This window comes from Phoca vitulina, unplaced genomic scaffold, assembly GCF_004348235.1.
Source record: "Phoca vitulina isolate PV1807 unplaced genomic scaffold, GSC_HSeal_1.0 scaffold5, whole genome shotgun sequence".
Taxonomy (NCBI): Eukaryota; Metazoa; Chordata; class Mammalia; order Carnivora; family Phocidae; genus Phoca; species Phoca vitulina.
Genome location: NW_022589708.1, coordinates 68115834 through 68137114, shown reverse-complemented (window position 1 = coordinate 68137114; position 21281 = coordinate 68115834). Strand labels below are relative to the sequence as shown.

Below are 21281 nucleotides of genomic sequence, written 5' to 3'. Positions count from 1 at the left end.
TGGGAGCCCTAAATTGTCACCAATGGCTTCTACCTTTATTAACATCTAGAGATTCACCATTACCCGTATTGAAAAAAACCACTGAACCATATATATCTGTTCCACTTATTACTGCTACGTCATACCCCAAGACTTCGCGGCTGCCACAGGGCGGGGCAGGATTAGGGAAGTTCTCCCCGCAGTCACGGAAGCTTCCACGGGGCTGGGCTCTTGCATGATTGGCAGTTGGTGCAGACGGCCCGCGAGCCTCAGCAACACGGTGGTCTCAAGTCAGATGTTTTACATGGAAGCTAGCTTCCCCCCACAGCAAGCACCCCGAGAGAACCTACTAGAAGGAAGTGGTGTCCCTGCAGCTTCACTTCTGTCAGAACAGTCACAACCCCCAGGGTCAAGGGGAGGGAACAGAGACCCCTCCGGGGGAGGCGTGGCAAGGTCACAGTTGTATTGGATCACAGGGGAGGTTCGGTCTTTGAAAAATGCGAGCTGCCGCAGCCTCACAAGCTTTCCGCTCGCAGTGATCTGTCTCAAATGCCTTTTCCCATCTCCCCAGGACCTGCACAGCTCTCAGTATACGGTTTGGAAAGTACCTCCTACGTGAAGACATCTCCACAAGAAGGAGTCTTTCTTTTCTCTGAAGCCCCATTGTATTTTCTTAAAAAAATCCTTCTCACCGCCCTTTCATTTTCAATCTTGTGTCACAATCGTTCTGTTACCGGGGCTTTGATCCCACACTATGTGCCCTGCGTAACTTGCCCGTGGCGTAAATATTTGCTCGGTGAAATAACGATCGCATGATAACACAAATAATACTTGTGAAAAAGTGCGTTCCGATTCAGGGCTCTTATTTTATTTTCCCTTGCAATTCTAATTTCTGAAAAATGGAAGGAAGCAAACAATCTCTCAGGAGGAGTTATAGCAGAAACTGAGTGTGCCTGCTTCCTTGTGTTTATTGCTAATCCGTGAGAAACAAGGGAGAGGGGGAGTAAAAACCATGTCATTTACAATTTGATTAAAAAGCTTTTCTTTTCCTTTCATGTTTAATCCCCTTTACATTTTCCCTTTTGTCATAGAGGGGGGTTAGATCAAGCGGGTATTACTGCCTCAGTTCCCCATTCTGGAAACATCCTGGCAGGTGCGTGACACATTTGGCCTGAACGCTGAACCCTGCCCCTTCACTCACTGTCTTCCAGGCCTGCAGAAGGTCTTGCTGTTGTGCCCTGGGAACTTTTCTTCTGACTCTCCTCTCTGCCTGGAATGTCCTCCCCACCCCACCTGACGCCCAAATCCACAGAATCAGTTTCCTCACCTGTTTGAAGCCTATGCTCAGAAGCCACTTTCTGGAATGAGGCACAGCCTGATCACCCCATCCAAACTGCTTCTCCCAGACACTCGGCCTTTGAGGAAGTAGAGAGACCTACTTCCTGGCACAAGAAGTCCTTCCTGGGGCCCAGTGGAGAGAGGAGCTCACTAAATTTATAGGTACTGCAAATGAAATGTGTGGAGAAGAATTTTGGGGGTTTGGTTTTTAGCCTCAGAATGGAAAGGCCTATACGAGCAATTAAAAGACAAAACAAAACCAGCAAGCAAACAAAATCCCTCTGGCATAATAGTGGCTATTGCCAATGCCATCTTTGATTTCTTAAGCCATCCCCAGAAAGAAGCCACAGATTTAGTAGTTGCTCAACACTGTAGGGCTAGGTGGCTTCTATGTGTTAATTAACATCCCTTGAAGAACATTTGTAAATGAACCTGATCAAAGCCAAAGCCCAAGGAGAGCCGCTTTTATTTGGGGGGTGGGGGGTACGGATAAAGAATAACCTTTGAGGATTATTTAGGATCACAAAGGGAGACTGTAAAAAAAAAATTTTTTTTTCCTAGACACAGAAATGGGGCAGAAAGATTGGGTGTCTTCCTGAGCTGGCCTGCTTGGATTAATCCCATTCTCTGATTCTGATTTTCTGGGGGTGCAGAGGGGAGTATGCCTTTGCTTGATTTGTATTTACTGTGGATTAGGGGACTGTTAGATGTTAATGGACATGGATTGATAGATGTTAATGGACATGATTCTTGCCCAATAAGAACACATCTGGATTTTGCCCTATAGAGCTGTGAAATGAAGACTGACACCGCAACATGTGTAATGGGAAAACAAATGAAAGATTCTTGTGAGCACCACCAAGAAAATGCATCTCCTGTCCTTGGCACCCAGGCCGTCCTTACTTTGTTCTGCATTTTCTGACCACTTATCACCTTCTAACATTCTTTATAGTAATGTTTACTATGTTCACTGGTTATTGTCTCTTCTGCTAAAATAGAAGCTCCACGAGGGCAGAGCTTTTTGTCCGTTTTGTGCCCTGTTGTTTCAACACTGTGCCAGGCGGGTAGATGCTCCGTAAATACTTGTGGAATGAACATACCCCTTAACTTAGACCAGTGACTTCCAAATAGTTGGAACTTGCCCCGCAGTAAGAAAGTTGACAAAGTCACACCTGAAACGAAAGTTTCATGAAGCAGGGCTTGCCTGCCCTTACTCCACGCAACACACTCTGATAATTTCTAATTAGTTCTAGTCTACTTGGATTTTCAAAATTGCTGTGGCTGCTCATAACTTGATATCGTGCCTGGAATCCGCCATGAGAAACTGTGACGTAAGGCCGTGTAGAAACTGGGCAAATGGGAGAGAGAGAGGAAAAGGTGGGCAGTTACTTTCTACTACCAGCTACTCCATAAAATATATATATATATATATGTTAGAGAGGGAGGGAGAAAGGGAGAGAGAGAATCTTAAGCAGGCTCCACGTCCAGCGCAGAGCCTGACGTGGGGCTCAACCTCACAACCCTGAGATCATGACCTGAGCCGAAATCAAGCATCCGCCGCTTAACCAGCTGAACCCCCCGGGCGCCCCTCCATAAAACATATTTTAGATTTTCATAATCTTAACCCTGTCTGACAATGCAGAAACCCTCACATGCTCACAAATCACTTTTTCTTTAGGTGGAAAGTGTTCTCTACTGCAAGGGGAATTGAGTTATTTCAAAAGCAAACAGCCGGGAATGAGCCTGTGAACTGATAAATGATCTTAAAGTCTCAGAGAGAGTCAGTCAGTTGGCATCTGCTGTTGATAATCCCAAGCAGGAGAATTAGGTGAGGAGACAGAGGTAAAACATTCAGAAAAGTGAAGCTGACTCTTATGAGAAAAATACTTTTCTCAGTTTTGTTGAAATCGGAGAGCGGCTGGTTCATGAGGGTATTATAGAATTACGTTGGTGATTTTAGTAATAGATGTTTACTGAAAAGATTCCAGCTGATGGATGAACCACAGGATGCTTTTGCTGACCGTGTACTAAACATGCCTTATCTGAATTCTTTATCTTCTCGTCTCTTTTTCTCATCTAGCCTGATGTTTCCTTACTTGTTCCTTCACCATTCTCCTTTTGTTGCTGTTAGAAAAACAGAGATATAAAATCCAGGGATTGGAACTCCTCTGTGTCTCTAAGAACATGGTGATAAATGGACTAGGTGGATTCTGGTCACAAGCTGGATATTTTGTTAACAACCTAGCATCAGTGACTTGGAAGGATTTTTATAGCTGCATGATTTAGTATTAAATAGAATGAATTAACTGATGTTGATTAGTTTTGTACAGATAAATGAGGCAAGAAACTTAATCTCTGATTTATTGATGTATTTACTCCAACTGAGTTATGAATTTTTTTTACTTCATTTGAAGGAAGTTTATGCTTAAAAACAAATGAATAAGGCCTTTTATGTAACCTACTTTGGAAAAATCCAGACAAAATGATTATACAAAACTCCAGAATCACACCATGATTTTAAAAAAAGTACCTTGGCCTTGCCTAGGTCTTGCCTAGCTGTAAAAGCATACCTTTACCTCAGTGAGGTCTCATAGAATCTCAAATTTGGCTATATGTGTATTTAGGAATTCTATATTGGCAAATGACCAACCCCAACTATAACTAGGTTAAGGAAGAAAAGGAGACTTTATTCAAAGGACACTGGGATACTTCACAGAATTGGAGAACAGCTCCAGACACTTTAGGGATTGGACTTGCAGGTAATTATTACCATTGGGCAGGGGGAACAATCTCTCTCCCCCTCTCTCTCTCTCTTTCATGCTCACATGCTTGGGTCTGCTTGGCTTCTTTACATCACACCACAGAGGGTGTCTTCCCATGCCAGCAAGTCCAGATTTACTCCAAAGGCAGGAGAGACTCTTGCATCTACGACAGCAGAAAAATCTCAGGGAGGATCTCTCACTGGTCTGCCTTGGGTCATTCAACTCGAAGTGGAAAATGACTCCTGTCTCATGTCTATTTATTCTACATATGCACATATGAGCCCATAAATTAGGTAATACTGCACATGCATTATCTTTAGCTCACTATAATTTATTAAAATGATTGATGATCCTTTGTAGCTAACAAATAATTTGTTCCATTTAATCCCTTAGTCCTGGACTATTTCAACTGATCCTTATTGTTGTCCCTTTAGATTGTTTCACCTAATCCAAGAACTATGTCTGACACATAATAGCTACTCAATAATTATTTGACTAAAAGAATAAATAAATAATCTCACGTTGTGAGGTGTTCAGGTTATTTCGATTCAACTCCTGTTGATGAAGAGTACATGGTCTTGGTGAAGAGCCACTAATTTATGAAGAACTATGAAGAAGCATGGTATATACTCCAACTATATGTGTTTAGGGTGTGGTGGGAAAGGAATGTCTAAATGCATCCAGGAAGCCAAACAAGTCTTCACAGAGGAGATGAGAATGGAGCTGAATTTGGACGGAGTGGACATTTATAGTGAATAACTGGGGAAAATAGCACCAAGAGTAAGCAGGTTAATTATGGACTCTTCTCAGAAGAAACAAATCTAAAACAGAAGGCAGGGAAGGCTCTAGATCATAAAGGAAAAGTAGAATGTCATTTCAGGATTGGTGGGTTGTCATCCAAGGTACAGCCCTGTGTGAGGGGTATCAAGAAATTAACTTGTCTGTGGTAAAGGAGCTGGGTTGGGAAGTGATGAGATATGAAACGCATATGGGTATGAAACTGTACCTGATCTTCCTCTTAACTTGTGAGAGGCTGTAAGGCTTGGTGCTCAAAGTGGAAATTCTACATATTTAATTTGCTAAGAAGTCCAGAGTGAAGGCACACAAGGTCAGCTGCTGCCTGTTCCCATACATCTGTCTGACTGGGGATCAGCGAAGGTGGACGTGAGGCCTCAGGCATAGGTTGGGGCCCGGATGACTGAGGCAGGTCCTGGGCAACGTTTGGGAAACTGCACACAGAGACTATTGGTTACAGTATTTTTGTGCATAAAATTATAGATGACTATGTTTTGGAAATTATTTTTGTGCTCTTTGAGATGGTTATTTTGTGAAGGCTGCTTGAAATTCTATCTGAAGGAACTGCAGTTTATAATCTACAGAGCTGTGCTGATAGAAATAACAGGGTTTGGTCTCCAAACAGGAACATTGGCATACTTGGGTAACAGCAAAGTATGGCAGTGACTTTGAAGAGAGTCCTTGGACATGTAATCATGATTTAAAATTTGTTTAGTCCTTTGACCTTTCTTAAAAGAATGTACCTTTAATTTAGAACTAGACAACACCTCGAGGTCTCTTCTTGGGTAGGGAGTAGCCACAAACTAGCTGTTTGAAATATTTTTTGCTTATGGGCTGCATTTCAATTCTTTAACCATTGGTCTCAGTCAATTTAATTAAGATTATTTATAGGATTAAATTAATCCTTTAAGAATTATTCCATTTCATCTTTTCAAAAAAATCTAAGGAATGATAGCCAAAAGTGACCCTTTCAGTGTTACCTCTGAAATGTATTTGAATGATTGTTAATACCATCCATCCTTGTCTTCTCCAACTTTTGACTCATCCACCCAGCCACAACCAGGCATCTTCACTGAGTGATCAGGACCATGACCCCAACAGAACTTGATCACTTTCCTTCTGCAAGCCCTTGCTTGTTGCTTTTTCTGTTGTCCTTGATTCTTTCCCTGCCATGCAAGTCATGTATAATTCATCACCAAGTTCAATGATAGCCTAAATCTGGCCACTTCTCATTATCTCCTTTGGTCCAAACCAGTCTTTTGCCTGCACCAAGGCAATAGCTACCTAAAACAGAAGGCAGAGAAGGCTCTAGATAATAAAGGAAAAGTAGAATGTCATTTCAGGATTGATGGGTTTCCTTGCCACTATCTTGCCCTCCTGGAGATGGTTTGCCACACAGCAGCCAGTGATCTTTTAAAAATCATAAATTACATTACTACCACACTTGAAGAATAAACTTACCCGGCCAGTCACAATTATAAGTGCTTTTCATATACTGACTTACTTCATCCCTGTAAGAATAGGAACATAAGGTGCTATTCTTGTCCTCATTTTACAGATGAGGAAACAAAGGCACAGAGAGTTAGACGGTGTGTCCAAGGTCACACAGCTGATAAAGGCACAGAATTAGAACAGTCTGACTTAGCCCACGTTCTTAACTATCTAGTGAATTTCACCTTATTTAGAACAGAATCCAAACTCCTTATTTGGCCCTACAAGGCTGGGCCAGCCTGACGCAGTTCCAGCTCCCTGAGAAGCAGACCTTGGGGGAAGAAGTACTTGAAGCAGTGAGGGCATGAGAGCAGAACTAAGGAAGGGGTAAAGGCAAGTGATGTTGCCATTTCAGCTTGACCCCCTGCGGGACCTCTGGACTGTAAGTTGCCTTCAGTGGGACTTTTGAACTCCCACACCTGTCAGTCATTGGCAAGGGCCCCTCTTGGTTTGGAGGTGGGAGCGGGGGCTAAATACCTGTGTCTGATCTTCTTTTTAGGAGGTGCCCCCTCTACTTTCTATATGGCTTTCCTCCAACCTGCCACATTCTCGCCAGACCCACAGATCTTTCTTTACACTTGCCCAATCCTCTACCCAGAATGCTTTTTCTCTCCAGGTCTTATTTAGCATTCTTCATTTATGCTGTTATTGATAGATCTCTCCTTAAACACCCCTGCTCAAAGAAGCCTTTTGTATTGTACCCCTCCATTCTGATCCCTGCCATCTCCTAGTCTCTTCCTCAGCTGTATTTCGAGGATCTCTCTTTCTCCCTAGAATGTAAGCTCCATGAGCTCAGAATCTTATTTTGAATCCTATTGATTTCTAGAAACTTAGAAAGGTACCTAAGACAACATTTGTTGAATGAATAAATAAGTGAGTGAATAAATCAGTATTCATCTCTTTACTTAAAAGCTAAATAACTGCAAATTTTTATTTAAAGACTTAAACATTTTTTTCTTATTTATTTATTTATGTAAGTCTATTTATCTATACCCAACGTGGTGCTCAAACTCACAACCCCAGGATCAAGAGTCACATGGTCTTCTGACTGAGCCAGCCAGGCACCCCTTTTTTTGTTAACTTGTGATGAGCAGATTTTAACTTTGATGAAGTCCAGTTCATCAGTTTTTTCTTTTATGATTAGTGCTTTCTATGTTCTAAGATCAAGAGGCTTTGTTTTGTTCTATGTTTCATAGCTTTAGCTTTCACATTTGGATCTATGATCTGTCTCAAATGAATTTTTATGCAAGGTGTAAGATTGAGTTCATTGTTTTTTCATATATTTTTCCAATTCTTGCAAGAGAATTTGTTTTTTTAAATTTTATTTTATTATGTTATGTTAATCACCATACATTACATCATTAGTTTTTGTTGTAGTGTTCCATGATTCATTGTTTGCATATAGCACCCATCACCAGGCTAATCCCTCCCCTCTAGAACCCTCAGTTTATTTCTCAGAGTCCATAGTTTCTCATGGTTCGTCTCCCCCTCTGATTCCCCCCCCTTCATTTTTCCCTTCCTACTATCTTTTTTTTTTTTAACATATAATGTATTATTTGTTTTAGATAACAGTGATTCAACAGTCTTACACAATAAACAGCACTCACCATAGCACATACCTTCTCCAACGTCTATCACCCAGGCACCCCATCCCTCCCACCCCCCACCACTCCAGCAACCCTCAGTTTGTTTCCTGAGATTAAGAATTCCTCATATCAGTGAGATCATATGATACATGTCTTTCTCTGATTGACTTATTTCGCTTAGCATAATACCCTCTAGCTCCATCCACGTCGTTGCAAATGACAAGATTTCGTTTTTTTGATGGCTGCATAATATTCCAGTGTGTGTGTGTGTGTGTATACACACATATATATATATATATATCACATCACACACATATATATATATATATCACATCATCTTTATCCATTCTTCTGTCGATGGACATCTTGGGTCTTTCCACAGTTTGGCTACTGTGGACATTGCTGCTATAAACATCAGGGTGCACATACCTCTTCGGATCCCTACATTTGTATCTTTGGGGTAAATACCCAGTAGTGCAATTGCTGGGTGGTAGGGTAGCTCTATTTTCAACTTTTTGAGGAACCTCCATACTGTTTTCCAGAGTGGCTGCCCCAGCTTGCATTCCCACCAACAGTGTAGGAGGGTTCCCCTTTCTATGCATCCTTGCCAACACCTGTCATTTCCTGACTTGTTAATTTTAGCCATTCTGACTGGTGTGAGGTGGTATCTCATTGAGGTTTTGATTTGGATTTCCCTGATGCCGAGTGATGTTGAGCACTTTTTCATGTGTCTGTGGCCATTTGGATGTCTTCTTTGGAAAAATGTCTGTTCATGTCTGCAAGAGAGTTTGTTGAAAAGGTTTTCCTTTGCCCTATGAATGCATTGATGCATTTGTTAGAAATCAGTTCGCATTAGGTTAATTTTTGAATTCTCTATTCTTCTTTGATCTATTTGTCTGTTCTTATGCCAGTACCACGCCTTATTGAATATTATAGCTTTAGAGTAAGTCTTGGAATCCAGTCATATGAGTGCTTCTGTTTTGTTCTTCCTTTAGCAATTTACTTGAACTTATCTATGTCCTTTGAATAATCATATACATTTTAGAAACAACTCATCAATGTCTACAAAAAATGTGTTGGGGATTTTGTATGGGATTGTGTGGAATTTAGAGATCAATTTGGGGAGAATGGATAACTTCCAGTGTTGACTCTTCCAATCCGTAAACATGGTATCTCTCCAATCCAAATTTGTCCCAGAGTCTTAACTTAAACAGTAAGGAAATCATACAACGAAAGGCAGAACTAAAAATTTAAAAAGTGGTATCTTTCTCCTTTTTCTATTTCTTCTTGAGCCACTTTTGGTAATTTGTGTATTTCTAGGAATTTGTTCATTTCATCTAGGTTACTTATTTGTTGGCATACAATTGCTTATTCCCTTATAATCCTTTTATTATGGAAGTAGATACACAGAAAAGATCAGTAGTAATGTCCCCACTTTTGTTTCTGATTTTAGTAATTTAAGTCTTCTCTCTGTTTTTCATAGTTTAGATAATTTGTCAGATAATTGTCTGGATACTTTATCTTGTTTATATACACTCTAATCTTTATTATTTCCTTTATTCTGCCAACTCTAGGTTTAGTTTGCTCTTCTTTTTCTGTTTCATTAAGGTGGAAGGTTAAGTTCTTGATGTGAGGTCTTTCTTTTTTAATGTGGTCGCTTACAAGTATAAAATTTCTTCTGAGCACTGCTTTTGCTGCATCCCATGAGTCTTGGCATGTTGTGGTTTGATTTTTATTCATCTCCAAATATTTTCTAATATTCCTTGTGATTTCTTCTTTGACCCATTGATTTCTAAGAATGTGTTCTTAAATTTCCACATATTTGTGAATGCTATTGATTTCTCATTTCACTTCACAGTGGTCAGAGAAGATACTTTGTACGATCTCAGTCTTTTAAAATTTATTAAGAATTGTTTTGGGTCCTCACATATGGTCAGTTCTGGGGAATGTTTCATGGGCACTTGAGAAAATTGTGTATCTGTTCTTGTTGGACAGGCTGTTCTAGATGTCTGTTAGCTCTGAGTGATTTTTAGTAATGTCCAAGGCCTCTGTTTTCTTGTTGATCTGTTGTCTAGGTTTTCTTTTTTTTCTTCTTTTTTTTTTTTTTAAGATTTTATTTATTTATTTGATAGAGAGCACAAGCAGGGGGAGTGGCAGGCAGAGGGAGAGGGAGAAGCAGACTCCCTGCTGCTCAGAGAGCCCTATGTGGGACTCGATCTCAGGACCCTGGGATCATAACCTATGCTGAAGGCAGACACTTAATCGACTGAGCCACCCAGGTGCCTGCTGTCTAGATTTTCTGTCCATTATTGAAAGTGGAGTATTAAAGTCTGCAACAATTATTATCAAGTTATGTATTTCTCCCCTCAATTCTATCAATTTTTGCTTCATTAATTTTGTTCTCTTTTTGGTGTGCATGTGTTTATAATTATTATATATTCTTGATGGATTGACCTTCTTATCCATAAGCAATGTTCCTTTTGTCCCTTGCAACAATTTTTTACTTAAAACTATATTTTGTCTTATACTAGTATTGCCACCCCATCTCTCTTTTGGTGCATTTAAAAAATATTGTGCTTGATCTCCAGTTATTTCAAGGATTTTTGCATAGATATTCCAGGGAACATAGATTTTTCAGAACGTAGATTTCAAAATCAACACTGAGGTTGGGAAGGAAGTGGAGAAGATATCACACACCAGTGTCTTATGCCTCAAATTGGATCATTAGTGCATTTTGAGAAAATGCACTCAGAGGCCTACTATGCCAAATTCCTTCTAATTTATTTTCTTAATGGTGTGTGCCTGAAAGCTCTCTGTCTTTCAGGGTCTCAGAAATGAAATGCAACCAGGGTATCTTATGAGAGAGTTTTCTCACTCTGAATCAGAAAAATGTTTGCTTCTGTCCCAAACTCTTTGATCTGGTTCTTACTGCCAGCCTTCATTCCTCCATATCTGTTCATTATACTTACTCTGCCCCAGACATTTTGCTAGAATATGAGAAGAGAGAGATGAAGGATCCACTCAAAGTCTTGGAAACCCCTATAATCTAGACACTTACATGAATGCAACACAATATGGTGAAGGTTTTTGATCTAGGCCAGCCATGGAGACACATGGAATGGACACTTAGGGGCAGAGAGATGGAAGATGTCAGGGAAGACTTTCCGGAGGGGTGATGTCTGAGCTGGGTTTTGAAGTGGGGTGAGCTAGAGGGACCGGGGATTGGAAAACTTGGGAGAGCTGCCCCTTTGAAGGCATGAAAGCTTAGGGGACTTCAGACTTTCGCAGAGGGTTCAGTGTGTCTGGGACTTAGGAGCTGAGGCAGAGACCATAGGGCACAACAGAGAACAATTAGGCAGGGGTTATTTAGATCACGGCTTTCAAATAACCGTCATGGACAGTTCAGCAGGGCCAGCCATTTGGCTCCTATGAGCTATTTTCCTTTCTTAAATTTTAAGTTTTTTTTCTTACCTCTAAAGCAATACATGCATATGGTAGAAAATGAAAAAATATAGATAAACAAGTTGAAGAGAATTATACCACCTGCAACCCTGCTACAAAACCTTTTTTTTAACAACTTATAAATCATTCCAGGTTTTTATGTACATGTTTTTCTTTAATAAAAAATATTGTTAAACTCTCCTTACTGCTTTGTAATCTGTTCTGTTCAGTTAGTATTTTAGAAACAGTTTTGCCATGTTAATGGACGTTCTTCTGTATTATTTATAATGTCTGAATAGTAGTATATCTTTAGTCATACCATAATGTGTTAAGACATGCATATATGGGTGTGAATATATTTGAATATTGGACATTTCAATTGTTTTCAATATTTCGCTCTTAGAAATAGTGTGTAGGTGAACATTCTTATGCATAACCTTAATTACTTCCTTGAGTCCTTGTCAATAGCTTTATTAAATCTCAATCTTGAAATGACAAACTTGTAAGACGAACATACGTGGAATAATTAGAAAACAATGCAAAAACAAACATAACCATGTCCCTCTTAATCATCCTTAGCTGTTGCCACACCTAAGGTGGTGACCTTCCTACACCTTGCCTTATAGTAGTCGATCACTCAAATCTACCATGTGAACATGGAATGAAGGTGAATGAGGCAGGCTTCAGTTCAGTTCGACAGACACTGGGGCCTCCATGGGCCAGGGAGGGGATGAGGGAGCACCCAGGCAGCTTTGTCTGGGCAGGAAGGCGTCATCACCTGCAAGAGAGGTATGCCTAAGACTCGGAGGGTGCCGCGAGAAGGACGTGCAGCCCGGTGTGGCAGATTGGGTGGGGGTGGGGGACTTTCTGGAGAAGATGCCATGCCTGGGATGACCACCATGTTGGGCTGCTGTGGAGAGCAGTCAAAGAACAGATCAAGTAGGGGTTTGGGGGTTGGGTGAGCGGTTAAGACAAGAGATATCCAAGATGCTTTCTATATTAGTTTGCATTCTCCAGAGAAAGAGTTCACCCGTCCTTCCCTTTTCTCTTCAGCCCCTCAATGCATTGGATGATGCCAACCCACATTGGTGAGGCTGATCTTTACTCAGCCTACCAATTCAAATGCTAATCTCTTCCAGAAGTACCCTCATAGACACACCCGGAAATAATGTTGTTATGGTTTGTTTAAATTAACATTTGTTAAGCAGAGCACAGTGCTGGATGGTGAGCCTCAGTGCCACAACTGACCACAAGAGAACTTGAAATAGGGAAGTCTGTGACTCCCAGGTCCTGGAGGAAGTACAAAGCTTTAAGGGGCCACTTGGGGAGATCAAGGCAGAGCGCAGACAAAGAGAGAGGCAGGGCCTAAATACAGGCCTTTATTCAGGTTCCTGGGCTAGGGCCAGGCTGGTCATTTCAAGCCAAAAAAACGGATCTTGGTAAGCCCCGGTGGGGTGGGGGGGTAGTCTATCTAAAGGGCCCATAAGGCATCCAGGTGCTGGAGGGGAGGGGAGCCTGTTGATCACAAGGGCAGATCCAGAGGTCATGTCAGGAACTTAAATTTGCTTGTGACCCTGAAGGCTGCTGACTGGGGTATGCCCTTGCTGGAGAGGCTGGTGTCAGCTGCAGGTCCCTGAAGGCCACTTGGCCAAACAAAATGGATGCTGAGGCAGCAATACCGTGGCGCAGCTTAGCTAGACCCTTGATAAATGTTTTACCAGCTATCTGGGCGCGGGGGGGGGGGGGGGGGGGGGAGGGGGTTAGCCCAGGCAAGTGGACACAGAAAATTAATCATCAACTTCCCAATGCTGCAAATTTATACTTCTCTAAAATAATCAGCTACTTACTAGACATTTTTCCTTGCCTCCTATCCTTTCATCCTCATCGTGTCCCTGCAGAACACCTTCTATTCTTATTTGTACAGAATAAAGATGGTATTGGTAATGGATGGTAGTGGATGGGGGAGTTGGGATCCAAACCTAAGTCTCTTCTAATCCAAACGCCAGGTGGTATCACTACATCACTTGGCTGTTCTTCAACTGAGTTCCTTAGCTGGTGGTATTCTATACTTTACGGGTTATGCTTTCTTTTTTAGGCCTGCTCATCCTTCGGGTAGAGAAGGAATAAGCATTCATGGAGACCTTACCATATGCAAACTCTGTGTTAGGTGTTCTATGTAATCTCTTTAATCCTCATAACATCCCTGTGAGAGACACAAGGAAGTTAGTCTCACCTGCCCAGTTTAGGTAATGTGGTTAAAGGCACAGAAAAAAAAGTAATGGAGCAGGAATTTTATCTGACTTTAAAGACCATGTGTATACTACCATGTGGCCCGGGGCATTCATTGCCTCACCAAACCTCCTCTGCGCTGTGTCAAAGAATCCAAGGTTAGAGAAATGGTCCATTAGCATAGGCCTTTCTGTTTTATGACTCCTCCTTCAGCTACCTGCCAAACTGACCCAGATTAGGAAGTTCTGGGGTTGTTTTTTCTTCTGCCTGGCGCCTTACACTGTCCATCACAGCATTTGTTCTACAGAAGTGTGTCTGTTAGATTTAGGACATGAGTGTCTGTGGGCCTTAATTGGGCCAAGTTAGGAAAGTGCCCTGGTCTGCCTGACAATGGGGAAGAGAGAGGTCAGGTGGTAGAGGTGAGGAAGATAAAGGTGGGAGATGTCACAAAACCAGCAGCCCAGCATGACCGAGCCCCAGTTTCTTGAACCATGTGGGCAAATGCCACTATTCTTCTGCTTCCCTTTTTATTCTCCATTTCCTTTTTAGCATATGGGTAGCTGCTTCAGGTCATGAAAAAATATATTCAGTGGAATGAAACAGTAGATATTTACCAAGAAACTAAAAATGAAAGTTAGACATAAACTGTTTTATTCCATTGAACTATTTGGCTGAACTCATAAGAACAGTGATGAGATCATTCTTGGACACCTGCACCAAAATGAACCACAAGAAGAATATTTAGGAAAGATGAAGAGGATATTTGGCATACTGAGTGAACGAGCTTCTTCAGGCCCAGGGACTGGGATGAAATTGGCATGATCATTTTGGAGAACATGAGTCAAAGAGAGAATTGGAATGGGGTTTTTCAGGGAAGATATATTAAGGGAGTAAAAGGCTGATAAACAGCACTTACATTTGTAGAAAAATAAGGGGAGTAAATCAAGGATTTCAAAAGTGAAGGGAAACTTAACTCAAGTAAGGGAGGAAAAACCCTGTAAACCTCACTAGTCTTTGTAAGTAAAAGGAAAACAAGTGAAAGTAAGCTATCAGAAGTCAGTAAGATTTTATGGGGGTATGAAGTTAATCTTAAGGAAGCAAAACCCATTTCATTGCTGTAGGAAACTCCCAGCTGAGCACTGACTAACAATGGACATCTGATCTCCTTGAAGCTGTATTTGGGTGACTCTTGCTCTTGGCTTGTAACTTTCACCCTGGGTCTTGTGGGAAACCAGCGCTGTCCCAGAGTTCCAGAAGGTGGGCCAAGGTTAGATATTGGAGTTGGTCCTTAATTTATTGTGCTGATTCTTCTTAGGGAAGAATAAAGATTGTGGGAACATGTGTTAGAATTTTAGCTGTGAGGCATGAACAGAAAATATTAAATTGACTCCAACAACTTGAGTCAACTCGAAAACTCCCAGTCTCTTAGGATAAAAAAAAATATATAATCCTATTTAGAAATTCCTGGTGTGATCATAATGCAGGATTGGTTCTTCTCATGAAGCCTATTAATGAAAAATTACATAATCCAAAGTCAATTAAGTAGTAAGATATTATAACAAATTCTTATTTCATTAACTTTTCAAAGTACGAATAATCACTTTGCATTCAAGACAAAAAATTCACATTTTCCACTGGCTACTGAAAAACAATGGAAATAATTCCAGTCATGGTAGCAGCTCTCTGTGAGCTGACCCACCTCTGAAAATAATTTATTGTTTCCAGGTGACTTTTACACTGTGGGATTATTCATTAGGTTAGGCTTGATGAGAAACAGATACCAATAGAGTTGGGGATTCAAAAATGTATTTCTTCTCACAATCAGAGATAAATTCACCATGGCTTTTCTCTTTATAGGCTCATGCCAAAATCTGGCATCTCTACAATACTTCTTTCCGTCCAACTCAGGGAGGCCAGGTATCCATTGCCCTAAGCTCCCACTGGATCAATCCTCGAAGAATGACCGACCATAGCATCAAAGAATGTCAAAAATCTCTTGACTTTGTACTAGGCTGGTTTGCCAAACCCATATTCATTGATGGTGACTATCCTGAGAGCATGAAGAATAATCTTTCATCTCTTCTGCCTGATTTTACTGAATCTGAGAAAAAGTTCATCAAGGGAACAGCTGACTTTTTTGCTCTTTCTTTTGGACCAACCTTGAGTTTTCAACTATTAGACCCTCACATGAAGTTCCGCCAATTGGAATCTCCCAACCTGAGGCAACTCCTTTCTTGGATTGACCTTGAATATAACCACCCTCAAATATTTATTGTGGAAAATGGCTGGTTTGTCTCAGGGACCACCAAGAGAGATGATGCCAAATATATGTATTACCTCAAAAAATTCATAATGGAAACCTTAAAAGGTAGGATTGGGGATAAAATTCTAATTTCCTGCCAAAATCCACAGGAAAAACAATCTTTCAGATCATCTGTAATAAACTATGTGAATTTATAGTTTTTATCGTAATGCAGAAAATCATTTTGGCAATAGCAGGAATGCATTATGTAACACCTTTCTCATTGGGTCTTGAGGAACTTAAATTCATTTTTAAAACTCGTTTTGTGGGGCGCCTGGGTGGCTCAGTCGTTAAACGTCTGCCTTCGGCTCAGGTCATGATCCCAGGTTCCTGGGATTGAGCCCCGCATCGGGCTCCCTGCTCAGCAGGAAGCCTGCTTCTCCCTCTCCCACTCCCCCTGCTTGTGTTCCCTCTCTCACTGTCTCTCTGTCAAATAAATAAATAAAATCCCTCAGAGTTACTACTCTAGATTTTTAGATTATATTAAGGATTAAGCAAATCCCAGGATATCTAGATCTCTGTACATGTTCTTGGGTTCTTATTATTTGCACTGAATAAAACAATTTTTAAAGAAAAAAGAATACCAACACTTTCTGAAGAAAATATTGTGTAGTTCATGCTTTTAAAGATTTTAATCCGTTTATTGCCACAGCCACAATGCTAGGATAGACAATGGAAGAAGACATCTTCTCAGGCCCAATGACCACCTACTGGAAATAAAAATAGTCCAAGTAAAAACATATTGGAGATCATCCTATTTGTGAAGACATTTATTTCTAGAATTATCCTGGTGTGATAGCCTTTTATTAGTAAGAAAGGTCATTGGTTTACCAAACAATGTGCATTATTCGTAACTTATTTCCATAAGTAGTAAGCCCCTCAAATGTTCTTGAGTCATGAGGCCAGTGCCCAGCTAAGGGTCTGTCATGTTGTTCTTGTCCTTTCTTCTCTTTGCAGCCATCAGGATGGATGGGGTGCATGTCATCGGGTACACGGCGTGGTCCCTTATGGATGGCTTCGAGTGGCACAGAGGCTACAGCATCAGACGTGGACTCTTCTATGTCGACTTTCTAAGCCAGGAGAAGAAACTGTTGCCAAAATCTTCAGCCTTGTTCTACCAAAAGCTGATAGAGAAAAATGGCTTCCCTCCTTTACCTGAAAATCAACCCCTAGAAGGGACATTTCCCTGTGACTTTGCTTGGGGAATTGTTGACAACTACATTCAAGTAAGTCAGCTGACAAAACCAATCAGCAGTGTCACCAAGCCCTATCACTAGTAAGTAGTGCTTCCTTATTAGGTTGTCATGGCACATTGTCCATTCTTCAGGCCAAACGTGGTTCCTGAATGAGCACGTTAAGGGCACAGTTTGGAACATGGCTCCCTTCTCTCCAAAAATCTTCCTAACTTCATCCTACACTTTAAATCAGCGCCAAAGGAGGAACAAATTAAAAATATATAAATATTTAAGATCTGAAAAGATAGTAAAAAGATAAAATACTCCCTTTTAATATAGTGGTTTTCAATGCTTTTTAAAGCAGTTGGGTTCTTCCATAAACAAGAAGTAACAGAGAACTGCAAATTTTCTGAGATCTCAGTGGAGCTGCTGAGCCTGAGGCAGGAACATCAGGCAGAGCCTTCCCGAGCATAGCTGCACCCTGTTGCAGAAGTACCTCGGCAATGAAAACCCTTGCTCCAATGATTCACAGCTCAAAATTTCATTTCTAGAACTAGTCATCGAAATGGTAAGGAAGTTCTTCAAAATGGTCGACCAATATTTATTGAACACTTACTATTTAGGTAATCCTCAATATTATTTTTAACTTCCCAATCTTAAGGGAATTTGTTTTCTAGAGTTTGATGGAATATTTTAGTAGGCACTTATTTGGATGCTTAGCGTACAAAGCCCTAGGTTAATCGCCGGGTGTGCTTGGTTGAGGGGAGTGCACACTGAGATGAGTAAGGTTGACCCCCGCTTTCAAAGAAGTCTGTTGAGAGAAAATGCGGGACACACAAATCATATAACGGAGAGCACAGGGTAGGGTGCTAAGTGAGCAGGGTGGTGGTAGGGTGCTGCTGAACATTGTGAAAATAGAGATCAAGACAGAGACAAATGTTGGTATTCATAGACAAGCAATGGCATTGAGCATGCTGGGTGCTTCTAGCCAATTCACTGGTTCAGTAGTAAGGAAAAATAACTTTCCCTCTACCCTTCTGAGCTGAGATCCCCTATAAATAAAGACAGATTAACAAGAGAAAAACAAATAGCAGTTTATTAACATGTGTAGCTTACATATACATGGGAGATACTCAGAGAAAAATGAGTAACTCCTTGAGGTGACTTAGAATTCAGGCTTAAATACATACCATCTTAATAGAAAAAGCCAGAATCGGGGGTGGGATATAGGTTTCTTAGGAAAGAATAATTTTTCGGAAAGATGAATGGGGCCTTAGAAGAGTAGATGGGAACCACAATAGTTTGTGACAAAGTCTGTCTGGGTGTTGTGGTGACCTCTGGTCTCCTCTTCTGTGACAAGACTCCATCTTTCCTGGGGAATGAAACCCCCCCAGGAGGGGACTGATGACAACTGAGTTCCTTTTGGAGGATCTGTCTTTAGGCAGGTAAGGGGAGTTCAGAGAAAGCCTTTCCCTGCATTTGCTATTTTTTGAGTGCCTGCAGGTCAAAGTAATCAGTTTTATACCAGCAGAGCATACTTTGGGGTGACAGGCCCTGAACTCCTACAGTCACATTTTGGGGTGGCATATTCTGTTACCCTTCAGTTCAAGAGAAAGTATTTAGAAGAATGCTTGGATCTGAGGAAAGTTCTTTTAGTTGAAATGGGTTGCTGTTTTCTTGTAAGTATCAAATGGAAATCCTTTATTTATAAGGAAATAAATCAACACTATCCTTAATACGTTTTCTGCTGGGTTATATTATTCTTAGGTCTTTCGCAGACCTCAGTTGGGTTAAAGGGCAGTCTCAGACTTAAATCCCTTCTTACATTTAAAAGGCGACTTCGGGACACCGTTAGCAAAGATGTCTGAGCACAAGAGGAAGATGTCTAGCTCTGCCCTGTTGGGCTTGGGGTTTTCCTCCCTCCTCCTCTCTCTTCTCCCTCAGCCTCTGTTCCCAGAATCTCCCTTCTCTAATTTCTCTCCTGCAAGTGGGATTCATAGTGGGGTTCAAATAGGGTGCTGGTGAGGGGGAAAGGGACCAAGGGAGGGAGATGGGCTCCCCATCCCTCCTTCCTCCCCTGCTGGGGGCGAGTTGGTCCCTGGTCTTTGTTCTCTCTCCTAACCTTCTGCCGGGTGCCACTCCCAGCCGGGCTCTGTGCCCCTTGTCCCTGAGGACTCATGCTCTGCCCTGATGTCTCACAGCAGCCCGAGCCTGGGGGGCAGGTAAATTCCCAGTTCAGTTTTACGTGAAGAGAAGTTTCTGCGAGCATTTCTGTGTAGACAGCGTGAACCCGGGGAGTTGTGGGACATGTGGGGAGCCCCTTCACTCCTGCTGTGGTCCCCATCCCTGGACTGTGTTTGCCTTGAGAACTGGTAAGTAGAGAGAAAGTTTTAAGAGTTCAACCTATTTCCGAGAGAGAGAGAGAGAGAGAGAGAGAGAGAGAAGAGAAACTCTGGTCAGACGTAACAAGTCTGGCAGTGGCGAGGAAGGGAGACAGGGAGGGGATTGCTTTTTCTACTCCTTAGGGGCAGTTGTGTTAGAATTTGATCTGATTCCACCCATGCATCAGCTCTGGATCCTTCCTCTGAGGTTGCACTGCCCTATTACCTCATCAGCTGGTGGGGGGGAGTCCCTACTCCTTCATCCAGCGGAGCGCCCCCGCCCCCCAGTCTCCCCTACACACAACCAGCCACACACAAACTAATTCCCTCTCAAACCCATGGTGGGTGAACTTCTCCAGAAGCTCTCTAGTGGGAAAAGTCTGCAACTGCTGTTTTGTCCTTTCTCCTTTTCCCCTGAGCCTTGCATTATTTTGGCAGGGCCCTTCCTGAGCTAACTTCCTCCCCGGCAAAGTAAAAACAAGTTTGTTGTAGGGTGGTTCTGAGGAGGGTGTGCGTATGTTTTAATTTATAAGCTGTTCTCTATACTTTTAATACATTATGTTAAAGCCCTGAAAAGTAATTTTTAAACCATTGAAATTCAATTCTTTCCTCCTGGCTAGCATTTCAAACTCTTAATACAAATAAATTTCTAATATTAATCCTAAAAAAACTTTAAAAAGAATATCCCAGTAAGGACATCCCCTGTTTGAAGTCTGACCTCTGGCTTGTTCACATGGACTGTCACTGTCACTGGACCTAATTTCCCAGACGACAGGTTTGTTTTCCCATAACCACTAATGCTCATAGTAAACATAGGTCAGAACCTTCTACAGGCTGGGGACATAGAGCTTCTTTAACCTTGGCCACTATCAGGAGAAGGTTTCTTCCATAATATACTAAATATATACTTTATACCCATTGCTTCTGAAAGGCTCCACTTGATTTTTCATTTTTTTTATTAAGAAAAGTCAACCAGTTAATGGAGGTTAGATAGAATTAAACCCAAGTACTCATTTCTACGTGTCCTGTATTTTCAAGAAATAGCTATTCCCCCCAGAAATTGTACCTTAGTCTCTCGTATTTGTTTGCAGACGGACTGAATAAAAGCTGCTGTTTTGGAAAAAATTGCGGTAGAAAAGTTACAAATTCAGTCAACTCCAGAGCTCTGTGAAAATAATCCAAAGAATTCCTTCAAGCTATGAACACTTTCACTTCAAAAGAGCATGCAAATATTTTCTCTTGCAAAGCTGAGGAAACAAGATTTGTGGGTGCATCATGGTGGAAAAATACTTCTCACAGCATTCCCACAGTACTAGGGGAAATGCATGTGTGGGTGATCTACAAGGGACAAGTCTCCAGAGAAAGCAATTTCCCTCTGACATGCTGGTTTTTTATTACTTTCCTCTATAAACACAGCACTGACCCCTCCAGAGGAGCAGTCCCTCAGGCTGGCAAAGTGCAAAGAAACCTCCGCTAGAGACTCCAAACCAGAGTCTGACCCCTGCTTGTATTCCAAGGGTCAAACCCAGGGACCTGTTCTAACAGGATTGTTTCTGAGGAGAAAACTGGTTTACTCAGTGGGTCCTTAGGATGAACTTTCAGTGTGCCTTTTCCTCCATGGTTAACACGTGGAGGGAGCATTTTGTGGTTTCAATTTTACTGCTTTTCCTAAATACTCATTTTCATATTGGAGGCTAATACTTCAGATGATTGAAAACCACTGGTGTCGTGCTCATCACAGAAAAATAACTCAGGAACGTTTTACAACTATGTTCAAATAGCCCAGTACGTGTAAATGACAA

The 21281-nt window shown here is 41.5% G+C and overlaps 1 protein-coding gene across 1 annotated transcript in view; it reads left to right on the top strand.

Annotated features, from left to right (window-relative positions):
• Positions 1–21281, top strand: part of KL (klotho) — a 43136-nt gene that overhangs the window by 17523 nt on the left and 4332 nt on the right. The window contains exons 2-3 of the mRNA XM_032402496.1: positions 15479–15989; positions 16881–17149. Coding sequence (XP_032258387.1) covers positions 15479–15989; positions 16881–17149 — 780 coding nt within the window. The remainder of the gene's footprint in view (positions 1–15478; positions 15990–16880; positions 17150–21281) is intronic.